General features: G+C 49.1%; 1 protein-coding gene across 1 annotated transcript in view; it reads left to right on the forward strand.

Moving 5' to 3' along the window:
* The window catches only part of TONSL (tonsoku like, DNA repair protein), a 612,770-nt gene that overhangs the window by 390,045 nt on the left and 209,616 nt on the right, over positions 1-13,109 (forward strand). The window contains exon 19 of the mRNA XM_069621801.1: positions 358-514. Coding sequence (XP_069477902.1) covers positions 358-514 — 157 coding nt within the window. The remainder of the gene's footprint in view (positions 1-357; positions 515-13,109) is intronic.

Consider the following 13,109-nt stretch of genomic DNA (forward strand, 5'->3'; position numbering starts at 1 on the left):
ATAACACCTTAAGGAAAGTGTTCACCATAAGTTGATCAACCTGGTCTATTAGCTGGGTAGATAGTTCAAATGCAGCAAGCTCACCTTACAGGACGATGCCATGTGATATGGGTTTCATACCCCAGTTGGGCGGACTCAACTCTTCATTTTTCTAAAGTCAATAAATTGAGTACTACATGTGGGTAATAATGATGGCACTGATTATTGTTGTCCTTAGAAACTGGAAGAGTATTATATCAGATCCATAGTCCTAGGGTTAGTCCAGTCTGATTGCACAGTCGCTGCTATCTTTTCTGGTAGTTTAACCTTGTTGACTTAAGAATAGAATAATCATAACTTGTGCTTCTTTATATTCAGCGGTAGTGAGACCCGTCCGGTATCCTGGCTCGAAGAGCAGGCCTCAAAGCGCTACTACCAGACGTGTGGGCTGCTGCCCAGGCTGACTCTGAAGAAGGAAGGAGCATTACTGGCATCACAGGATCTAATCTTGCATGTGCTGCAAAGCAACGAAGAGGTGGGTGTGCCTTTATTCTTTCACAACTGACTTGCGCTCTGTAAGCACAATTCCCTACTGAGCCCAGCAACGCGCCACTGTTTGGACCATCCCCCTCGGCTTTTCAGCGATGTGGCTGCACTACTTCTGCATCTTCGTCAACCAAACTGCTTTCCACTTTGGGGACAGCCATGCCATTGGGCCTCATTACGCGGTAGGAGGTAGTCATGGTGCTATTAGCACCATGGCTACCCCCTTACCGCATTCCAGGTCCGGGATCCCGAAATAGGGACTTACCGGGTCATTCCAACCTTGGAGGACCCGGTAAGTCCCCATTCCGGGAACCATTCCCCATTCCCATTCAAGCCCCCATGGGGCTCAATGGGAATGGGGATGAAGCTAATAACGGTACCGCAATTTGCGGTACCGTTATTAGCTATGAAGTCCCTTAACAGGTCCCATCCATAACGCCTGGTAAAACCAGGCGTTGAAGAAGGGACCCGCTAAGGGACCTCGGAATAGGGTGGTAAGAGATTACCGGCACCGGTGATCTTACCGGTGCCGGTAATCCCTTACCGTGTAATGAGGCCCATTGTGTCTTGAGCATTAGCACTCCCCTGCTTTTCAGATCCTAAGACCGTTCCACTGATGCCCCTTAGCCTTAATCTCTGTGCCCTCTGCTTTTCAAATCTGGCAGTGCCCTCATCTACTCTAGCATGATGCACCAGTTCCAGCTTACTCTCCCACGTCTAGCTCTGCTGTTGTACATCATTGTAGTTCTGTGGTTCTGGTTTGCCACCCTCCATACTTGGCTGCCTGTGTGTTTGATGTCAGAGTATCAGTTAATGTTGTAAAACATACATTCACACGTTCAAAAGTAGATTAATTTGACTGATTTTGGTCTGGTGACTTTCAATGAGCTTTGTGTAATGTGTCTCAGAGGGATAATTTTCCTCTAAAAACACGGTTGTAAACCGTGCATTGTCAAACATGAGCTACATGTTGTTAATCCCTTCCTCTCTCCCTTCTCTCCCCTTCCAAGTTATATTTCCCGGATAGGTAGTTCAATAGTTCCCATGTTATGTTTAAACATAACATTCGCTCCACAGCTGATGTTATGTTTTGTGGTGCGACTTGTGTGCCTTAGGTGCTTGGATGCATTGGCAGGGGCCTTGAAGTTGCTTGTAATGGTCTAGTAGTCGTCTGTTTGTTGGGGGGGGGGGGTGATTAGTCGCCTTGTGTGGGTATGCTTATCATGTGCTGGAACATAGAATTTGAGTTTTAGTGCGGTAAGCAGTCAGTGGATACCTCAATGGGAAGGTTGTTGAGGGGTACAGACAATCTTAAAGCTGCGTATAGCAAATCATAACATTCTATAGCAAGGTATTTAAACAGTGATAAGACATGTAAGCCATAATGAAGCATATGAAGTTACCAAAGGATGAAAAAGGCTTAACACGGCAAAGCAACCAGGTCTCCTCCCCAGATTCCTACCACTGCTCTCTGCAACAACTCCCATTTCACTTTCTCATTCCTCCAGTCTGTTTCTCTCTGTCTCTCTCCCTCTTTCTCTCTCTTTCTTTCTCTTACTCTTCTTCTCTCCCTCTCCAGCTCTCTTAGATATGTTGTGTTCCCTGTGTGAAAAAAGGGTTTTGCAACTAGCATATGAGGGGAGGGGGCAGTAGTCTGGAGACTCCACTATTCATTGAAAGTGAAGTGCTATGTGTTATGGAAGACTTGAAGCTTTGTTTCATAGAAAAGGCTGCCTGAAATATGGAAACCCCAGGGCCATTTCACTTTTTTTTAGTCCAGTATGAGAGCCATCTCAAACCTCACTAATAATTTGCTCTGGAGTTCTGCTCGAGTTGGGTCTTTTGCGACTTTTGCTGGTCAGGGCAACCTAAGTTTGTCAGGGGACTGGGGCAGGTACCAGAATCCCTGTGCATTTCTCTAAGAAGTCTACTCCAGTATCTTTAACCAGATTCCAGAGGTACCAGAATCCAGAGGGAACCACACTGGTGCTTCCTTCTCTTTAATTGGGCATTTCCAAATTATTCTTCACAGTACTCCGGCTCCTATCTGCAATAGAACGTGTAGCCACTGAACCGATCCAACTCGTGCCTGGCATTCCAATGTTCCTGCAGTGCACCAATAGTAGATTGTGTCCAAGACTTAACACTGCCACAGCATCTTTTTGTTCGCTCCTGAACAGCTGGAGCTCAGCCTGAATTGATATTTCCTCAGAGATTGCAGTCTTGATGTCAGAAGCTGCTGCACTGTGCTCCAGTATCTAGTTTATTTCTTCAGCCCAGGGACCTCATTCAGGGCCTTTGCACAATCCTCCTTCGCCGGGGGATGTCACCTGCATACCACTCACCTCTTCAGCTGAACCTCTACTTGGCAGGTCCTTTAATCCATAATCTGGGGCTTGCCGGCTGGCTGTCTAAGGCTAAAACTGCCTACATAGGAAAGCTTTGAGCATAAGCTATACATAACTCTGATGTATACCTAGAGTTGACATTTCCTTTTCCCCATAACTGTGGGGTTTCCTTCTGAGTTCATCCCGTTGGTTAACAATACAGCTACGACAGACAGTAAAAAACTGACTTAATGACTACAAACCTGGCCCTTACGTACTTTCATGAACCATGAGTGGCTCATGACTCTGTCCTATAAAGGTACTTACCTACAATGCATTGTATAATTATTTTTGCCAAAGCTATATATAGTTTCTCCAGCATGGGGTCTGGCATGGATTCACATGCTCATGAATATTCCCCGTCGTCAGCCTTGGAATCGTCGATAAAAGAAAAAATCTGTTTGTTTCATTTCTGAACTCTTTCCCCTAACAATCAATCACTGAGCTCTGGGTCATACTGCCCTGGGCAATGACTGCCCTCTACCTAAGCCCCCTCCTCTGGCAGCCATCTTCAGATCTTTACCGCACATTCGAGTGTTGGGAGTCCTCGTCCTTTGCTCTTTGAGTTTTTGCTGCATTTTTTGCTTTTTGAGAGTTAAACTCTATTTTTTGTTCAATCGAGTTGTGTGCTCCATCGATCATCCTTCCGACTTTCGGATTTCTCATCGCCCCTTAAGGACTGTTTTCGTCGAGTATTCTTCTTGGAGTCTTCCAGAAGATTCTTCAGGCCTACACTGCGTGGTTCATGTCGGACGAGAAGGACAGCCCTTCCCTCGTCAAGCTGTGCTCCGACTGCAGTTTACGGAATTGTACATAGACGACAAGCATTCAGTGTCTGTATTGCCTGCACCTGACGCACAAGGAGGAATATTGTGCGTTTTACCGTATCTTCTCGAAGCGCACGTTGAAGGACTGACATCCACGGTTGAAAGCGTGGCTGCAGGCCAAGGCCTCTGCACCGGGTGGTACCAAGGGGCCTGCCTCTCCCGGATCCGGAAAAGCTCAGCAGGATTCAAAGTCCTTTGAGGGCGCCCCACCCATGGAGGCCCAACACAAAGACAAGCACCGCAAGTCCACTTCCGTTGGGGTTGCCACTGCTGCGGGTCTTGCGACAGTCAGGGCGCGCCCATCATCTCCATCCACGCCGATCTCCAGTCAACGCTGTAGTTCCCCATCCAAGAGAAAGTCGGATAACCCGGGTAAGCTAAGGGAGAACCCCAGAGAAGACCAGACTGGAGAAGTCCAAGCAAGGTACAGTGTCCAGCCTGCCCGCGGCAGAGAGGGACAAAGGGTCTGATCCGGCCCTTAAGCAGAAAGCCAAACAGTACAAGACCTCCGATTCGGCCGTCTAGAAAGCCAAGCAAGACCAAGGGTCTGGCCTCTCCGTGAAGGCCCAGGTGCTCCGGCGAAAGCTTCACCCTCCCTCGAGGTGGTGGCTCCGTCGCTTTCAAAGGCCATAGGGGCAGACCCGCAGGATGCCCCAGTGACGGCAGCGGCAAGGGTGACCCTTCCTCCCAGGATGGAGACTTCGAATATGCCCGCTGATGAGACGCCGGAGAAAAGGAGGCCGGACCGCAGCCCGTAACGACCCCTCGGGACCTGAATAAGGGGTTTGGGGGCACTGAAGGCCTTCAAGGAACAGACATTTCTTCGACTGAAGATGAGGACGACGTCATTTCCGCCTATTCCGTCCAAGAGGGCAATAACGACGACGGAGGCGCTGGGGACTTGGCCCACGACCAGGGCGACGACAGCAATGGGCATACCGTCTTTGGAGACAAGGGGCCCCAGGACAACAGGGGTCTGGGCCCTTCTCCTCGCCAGAGACCCGCTAGGGACTTTGCTCTGGATATAATCTCGTCCCTCAACTCGCTGGTGTCCGAGTTGTAGAGGAGGATACTGACAGTCCCACCATCCGCCCCCTCCCCTTCGGCACCAGTGCCGGTCGCCCCGTTGCCATCGGGGGAACCGCTGACTAAGAAGAGGGGGAGACACCTGATGCCTCCATGCCACCCTTCTCCACAGCCCCTCTCTCCCCTAAGGGAGACTGAATCGGACACAGCGACGACAGGCATGGGCGAAAACGGCGGGATGGGGGACCTCCCGTCACCTCTGCCCAGATCCTCTCCTCCGGACGAGATGGGATTGTTCCACACAATGATCTCCCGAGCCTCAGAGGTTTTCCAGCTCAAACCGGAGGCAAAGAAGAAGGATGTCTTCTTTTATCAGCGCCGAGAGGCAAAGAGGAAGACCATCCTTTCGTTCCCCCTACTGGACGATGTTTGGGACGAAGGGCTGGCGTTGATGAAGAACCCCGCCACAGCCCCAGCGAAGAGAGACCGGCTGGAGAGAAAGTACAGTGTGCCGGACTCTGCGCCCAAGTGTCTGCGGTCTCAACCATCGCCAGACTCGGTGGTCTCAGCGGCCGCCAGGAAGAAAGTCGGGCTCGACGTCTTCTGCTTTTTCCACCCCTCCGGACAGCGAGGGGAAGAAATTGGACTTGATGGGTAGGAAGGTTATGTGCTCTGCAGCGACCACGGTCAAGGCAGCCAACCCCCTCGCTATCGTAGCCAGGTGCGACTGGGAGCTGTGGTTTAAGCTAGCTCTACTCCTGGACTTCCTCCTTGACAAGCGAGTTGATGCCTTGGAACTCCTTCAAAAAGGCGAGGTGGCTTCGGATCATGCCATTACGGTGGCCATGGACATTGCGGACGCGGGGTTCCACCAGATGGGCAACGGCATCTGCCATCTGCCTTCGTCATCTGGCTGAGGGCCACCAACTTTAGGCAGGAGGTCCAGACAAGGGTTTTGGACATGCCCTTTGGCGGGGACAACCTGTTCTGAAAAGAGGTGGATGAATCCCTCCAGGCCATCAAGACAGACGCTGAGACGGCACGTGCCCTAGGCACTCAACGACGATGGCAGTCCTTTCGTTCCTCAGGAGGGAAGTCTAGCCGATCTTTGAGGGGTTTCGGTGGGGGCTCCACCTCTTACCACCAGCCCCACACTCTTCGCCCCAGGAAGCCAACAGAGGCCTCTCCAAGGCCTTCGGGGGCAGTCGATGTCGTCGTTTGGGACCGCAGTGCAGCCCGTCGACCTCCAAACAGGATTGAACCGACCAGAACGTCGGGCCCCCACCTGTGCACCCCCGGTGGGACGCCGGCTGGCAACCTTCGTCAGCGTGTGGAAGACCATCTCCACCGACCGTTGGGTGCTGGACGCTCGTCCATGGACACACATTAGAATTCCAACGAAAGTGTCCCTGAATACCACCTGTGGCCCGGCAGGAAAATCACGTCCCACAGTTGCTGCTGGAAGTGTGGGCCATGTTAAGGAAAGGAGCTGGTGCCAAAGCGGCTCCGGAGTTTAGTCAAGGTACTTACTCGTACAAAAGAAGACCATGGGCTGAAGGCCCATCCTCGACCTACGATGACTGAACAAATACATAAGATCCCAGAAGTTCAGGATGGTCACTCTTTAACACGTGCTCGGACAACTGGAAGAGGGAGACTTTGTCGTCGCTCGACCTGGAGGATGCGTACCTCCACAAAGGACACCGTAAGTTTCTGCACTTCGTCGTTCAAGAGAAGCATTACCAATTGAAGGCCCTTTCTTTTGGACTGAAGTCGGCACCCAGAGTCTGTACAAAGTGCATGGCTCCAGTGGCGGCCTATGTACCACTTCAAGGGATCCACGTCTACCCTTACTTGGCCGACTGGCTCACCCGGGCCAGATCAAGGGACATCGCAGTCGACCACACGGCGAGGACTGTCCGATTACAGACGGATCTGGGGTTCTCAGTGAATTATACCAAATCCTGCTAGACTCCATCAAAGGACGCCCTGTTCCTGGCATCCGGGATCAACACGTTGGCGTGCCTGGCGGCACCGTCGGAGGGGAGGATAGTGGCCATCTTGGGCATGGTGCAATGACTGTTGGCATTGAAGATCACCACAGTGAGGGCCATCCAGTCTCTTCTCAGCATGAGGTCGTCATGCATTTACCTCATTCGACTCTGCAGGTTGCGGACGCACCTCGATGCCCGTTGGGTCTAGGTGTCCGGAGGCTTCAGGACAAAATTGTACTCGATGAGGAGTTCAGTCAGGAGATAAGATGGTGGGGCGTGCACCCCAATCTATCCGCAGGCATGGATTTCCAGGACCCCCCGTACCAGGAGACGGTCACGGCGGACGCTTCCCTGGAAGGTTGGGGAGCTCACACCGGCCGTCTTCACGCCAGAAGCCTGTGGTTACCGGAGGAGAAGCCGGTACACATCAATGTCCTGGAATTACGGGCAGTATTTTGGGCCCTCACATCGTTTCTGCCGTCCCTCAAGGGCAAGGTGGTGGGGTTCTTCACGGACAATACCACAACAATGTTTTATATCTGGAAGCAGGGAGGCACCAGATCCCCAGCACTCACCAAAGAGGCACGGGACTTATGGCACTGGGCGTCGCCCAGGGGATGTTCCTCATTCCGTTTCACCTGGCAGGAGTAAAAAACAGTGTTGCCGACTCCCGCAGCAGGGAGTTGCGCTCTTGCCACGAGTGAGAGCATCTACAGGATCAAGTGGACTACCTTTTCCTCAAATGGTGCAATCCCCAGATCGATCTGTTCACGACGGCGATGAACACCAAGTGCCGGAGGTTCGCCAGCAGGTTTCCCCAGACAGGGAGCATGAGGGGCACATTCTAATTTCCCTGGGACGGCCCGTTTCTGTATGCATTCCCTCTGTTGCTTCTTCGAGTCATCATTCAACTCAGATGGTGCCGGTGCAGGAGGACCCGCGTCGCACCAGCGTGGCCGAAGCAGATCTGTACCCGGACCTTCTTGGCATGTCAGCGCCCCCTCCAGTCAAGCTAACAGTGGTTGTAGATCTCGCCAGGGAAGGAGGCGCAATTCTGCACCACGACCCAGGATTGCTGAACCTGAAGGCCTGGCTCCTGCAGCATTAGAATAATGGGGTTACGATCTTCCGCCGGACTGTAAGGAGGTGCTCGCCAAGGCCAGAGTGTCTTCTACCTTGAAATACTACGGACTCAAATGGAAGAGAGTCCCTGTTTGGTGGCGTTCACAGAAGACCTTACTTGACTTTCCACGAGACGAGGGTTGTGCTGCAGATGCACCCTTCCTTCATGCCCAAGGTGCTGTCGAACTTTCATCTAAACGAGCCCTTGGTGTTACCTCTGTTTTTTTACGACGCCTACGTCGCCGGCTGAAAGGGCTTTGCACTCGCTGGATGTGGTTAGAGCGCTGAAGTTTTATGTGGCCCGCACAAAGAGTTTCCGAAAAACTTCTCAGCTTAACTGGGATTCCAGGGAGGAGTCCAGTCGGCCAAGCAGTGCTGCACAACCTGTTCACTTGAAGGTGAGTCTGGTGAGGAGGTAAGAGATTGCTTCTATTGAGCCTTACTGTACTGCTATGTATTCTTTATTCTTGAGCATGTGAATCAATGCAGACGCCATGCTGGAGAAGGAACAAGTTACTTACCAGTAACTGTTGTTCTGATGTTTGTTAATCTACTTAGAATCACATGCTGTGCATATGGTCCGACATCCAGTGGTAACCGCAAAGTATTGCATCTTGTCTTTCGGGGACGTCGGCATAGGCGTGTCTGTAAAACTATCCCTATCGTGACGTGTAGTGTACCCAAAATCCCTCACCCGCCGAGGTCCCTCTGATTAGTTTTTTTCCACCCAGATAACTGGTCGCCCTATAGCAGGGCTCTTCATAAGAGATATTGTTTATCTTCATACCGACTGCCGGTTATTTCCCCTTAAGTCACTTCGACAGCGATTCAAGCAACCTTGACAAAGACTGCGGGAAGTTTCGACGGCGGTGGATTTCTGCGTCTAAGATCTGGCAGCTGAGCCATCCACGTGGCCAGGCCCTCTGGCCGGCCTACACAGTAGGGAGAGTGAGGTTGGGGTGGCCATATCTTCCGTTATGTCCCGCCTCTTTCCCCCTCTTTGCCCTCTAGGTCTGGTTATCTTTGTTTATACCTTTCGCTATGTAAGGACTCCATTTAGGTTCTGCCTTAAGTGTAGGGTCAGGTACCCGTGGAAAGACGAGCACAGAATGTTTAATCCTTGTCTACCCCTAGATCACGACGAGAAGCGGTGTGCAGCGTGTAAGCTCCTTTGTCTTAAAACTGGTAAGTAGCGCAGTGTAAAGCAGTGGGCTGCGTACGGTATGTCGCGGGCTGAACCCTCTTCCCCCACCGCCACACCCGCCGAAAGTGACGGGGCACTGATGATGACCAGACATCCGTATCGGATGTCATCGACCTTGAGGCGGATGCTGCTAGGTCCGCCATGCCCGTCCCCGACCCCTCTAGGCCTGACGTAAGACTTGCTTCGGGGACAACACCCGGCGACAGGGGCGTACAGAAACCACTAAACACTAAGCACACAACCCCACCACCGATTTCGATGATCGCCGAAAATTTCAACGGAATCCTCTGATCTGGTAGATCAGCAGCCTTCTCTGCATCCGGAGCAGCGTCTTGCGACTGAGCACTCCAAAAATAAGGGCGCTACCTCTAAATCGGGTTTACGCGCCTACGCGTGATCATAAGGCACCTCCTAAGGCCCCGGTAGTCCCGTAACCTACTCCTAGGCCTCCTAGCCGTTCCACAGGTGAGAAATCTACCGCTAGGCCCTCTGATGCCGCGGTAGGCGGTAAATTTGCAGCTGACCCGTTGACTCACGCTGATTCGGCAGAGATTGTGGATAGTATTGTGAGGATTACTTCGGCGGTTGGGCTGATGCCTAAGATACCGTCAACTTGTGGAGCGTGCCGCGGACATGTCTAAAGACATACCATGGTGCCCCAGTTCTCGCGAAACCTACAAGGACAGTCAGGAGCTTCTGTCCAACACCCTTGGGGACAAATTGCGACGCCAAAGAAAGGAAGACGTTGTTTTTCCACCTTTGGGCCCTTCTGGTTCATCTAAGTGGACCAGGGAGAAGTTCGAAGGATGCATGGACCATCTCGAAAGCATTGTCTCACGTTCTGAGCATCCTTCCCCTAAGAGATCTCGTGAAGACCCTATTTTGGGGTCCGCTTCACATTTCCAGGAAAATCTTGACTCTCATCCTTCGACTTCTGTCCACCATGAAAATGTGGTCCAGATGAACACTTACCAAGACATCTTCGACGAGGAAGAAGACCCTTCCTTCCTGCAGGACTACCCTGATGACCAGGCGGATGCCATGGACAACTGGGAAGAAACCCAGCAAGTGGAGACGGAGCCATGGACGCTCCCCATGCAAGATCAGGACACTGATGTCCTATGCCTGGATTCTCCTCCCACCACTCTGGCCTGCCAGACCTCGCCTGTAGACGATCAAATGGCCCTCAATGCCATCTTAAGCAAGGCAGCAGGCACTTTCAGATCACCACCCAGGAGGCGGTACCCAAACAAGATTTTGTAGAGGACATTCTCAAAGAGAATCCCCCATCAAGCCAAGCTATTCCCCTCCTGAACTCTGTTAAGAGAAGGTTGGCCCACTGCCTGGTCACGCCAGCTCAGACCCGGGCAATGAATCCAAGAGTGGAAAAACTATTTCGGCCAGCTCCTACGGACCCTCAATATATTAAAGGCCACACCACCCCTGACTCCTTGGTAGTCACTGAATCCACAATTGTGTCCACCATGCACTCCTATTTTAAGAGGTTCAAAAAGTTCTGATTATGTTTCAGTAGCAACAGATTGCTTTTAATAAACTTAGGGTGCAGGGGAGATGAGTCAACCCTGGCATATGGGTTGTGAGACAAAAGTAGAACGAAATAAGTTCCTAAATGAAGGAACTCCCGTCCCCTGCACACTTTCACAAGCTCAATAGGTGAGCCAAACAGTTAAGGTTTGCTTATGAGCATACTCTAGGTATGTAGTCTTTTTTGTTCAAACCAACAGATTATGGTCATAAATAGTAAACATCAAAACTTGATTTTGGATAATAATTCTTCTTTAGAAAACAATTTTTCTTCAAGTGTAGTTTTTATTTTGCAAGGGGCCCAACGCGTTTCGAGAAAAACATCTCTTTTTCAGGGGCATATTCAATTGTTCAGTTAATCACATCTAAATAAAGATTACAGAAAAACATATAATTACTTATAATGTGGTGGTGTGTCCAAATAATTTACATTTCTTGAAGTAAAGACAATACCATCTCATTGGTTAAAGAGTTTTAAAGGACCTTAGTGTCTTAAATACATATATTGGATTCATTTCCTAAACAAATAAACAACTAAACCTCAATTGACACCCCTATCTAGCGGGCGTTATGATCATAACTTGTGTCCTTGGATTTAGTCAAAGGTTGGGGTAATGCATAGTGTTCACTGTTATATTGAACCAAATTAAATGTATACATACTCATTGTTCATTGCTCTAGATTGTACATTGTAATGAGAGTCCTCATTTAGATGTATGATTTTGACTTCTAAGATTCGATATCACATCTATGTATAGAAATGGGTTTCATTTTGAAAAAAAAAAAAGTGGGAGGAGGTTATCACATCTTACCCTTTGTGTAGGTTAGTTAGAACCAAGAAGATGGTTAAATGAAGGTAAGGGATCGTCTGGAAGACAGGTAGAATAGGCAGTATGTCTCGTGTTTCAGTGGCTGTCAACTCAACCAATAGAGATCTAAGAGAATCACAAATAATAATTTTAGCGTATGTGGAAGTCTAATTAGTCGCCTAGAGTAAAAAGGGCATAATTAGAGGGTATCCAAGTCTATAATGGATTCATGCTTACCTCTAGAGGATGAGTAAAGTGGAAGAAAATCCCGTGGCTGCCGTATCCGTGTGTGGATATGGCTCACAAAAATCGGTGGCTAAATAGCGGCGCTGCGTTGTGACGGCATTACTTTTTAACGTGACATGACGTCACTCATGTAAACATGGTGACGTGCGTGCGTGCGAGAGTAGTTGAATAAGTTAATGTTGGATTTAAAAGAGGTAAATGATGAAGCTTACCTAAATGTACATATGGACCTGAGTGCCAATTCTGATCTTCGGGTAACGTGAGAAAGAAAATTGTAGAAATTACATTGTAATGTGGTTTCTCTAAAGGTGACGCGGTTCATGAAAAAAATAGAGATCCTGAGCAAAACAGTGTGTCCACCCGGTATTGGGGAGAAGGAAATGTGTTTGAGAAGTCTCATAGAGCACTGGGTGTTGAATGAAAATGTGGAATCTTGCATCTAACAGGATGTATGGGTAGATATGTAGAGTATATTTACTAGTAAAGTTATGGAAGTTGTGTGAGGGAAACTAATGTGTATCTGCCTACTAATGTTTCAGTGTAGGTTTGTTTAGGGCTTAGACAGACAAAATATCTTAATGAAACAGCTACTCCTCATAATGTATATAGGGGATATCCAATATTTTAAGAGTATTCGACCATTAGAATAATTTAGTAGACCAATCCTTCAACGAGCATAACATTTTTTAGTTCACAATATAGTTGGTGACCTTTTTTTTTTTTTAAATTTCACTTTTATTGATTTTTAAAGGCTTGGCAGTCACATAAATGCAGCTTACATCTCTTGGTTACAAAGAAAGCGAGCATGTAAGTAGTATAACAATCACTTATTTCGCATACCTGAAGAAAACCAAACCATTGTTTCCGAACATATCCCACCCCTAATTCCCACCCCCCGCACATGATATCAGACCCGAAATTAGAGAGAGCATTAAACAACACCAACAAACCGTCATTTCAATCATGGCAGTGGGCATAAAAGTCGCGCATTGATTCAACAGACACGTACTCGAGTCAATCCAAGCGTTAAACCTTAATAGCTTTAGATATAGCGTGAGTCAGACACATTTCACAAAGCATATACGGAGCGAAACTCCGACCAGGTGTTCTCTACCGTGGGACGATCCCCATGCAATGCCGCAGTCAGGCACTTACTCTTGTTTTCTGTCTCAATGATGAGACTTACAGTCTACTGTGCCCAAGGCAAAGTCCAATAGTTACATCCTATCACATCAAACATATAATGTGTCTTATCAAATGGAGGTAAAACAATTTTCAGTTTACATACTAAGAGAAATCCATTATTCTTGTTTTTTAACTTTCAAATACAAGGTTTACCGTCTGATCCTCAACCTTATTGTTATGTTCTATCTAGTAGTCTGGTGATTTCTAATGATCTGTTTGAACATAGTAGTAAGTTGTAG

The sequence above is a fragment of the Ambystoma mexicanum genome, chromosome 5q, assembly GCF_040938575.1.
Source record: "Ambystoma mexicanum isolate Mex_15411 chromosome 5q, UKY_AmexF1_1, whole genome shotgun sequence".
Taxonomy (NCBI): Eukaryota; Metazoa; Chordata; class Amphibia; order Caudata; family Ambystomatidae; genus Ambystoma; species Ambystoma mexicanum.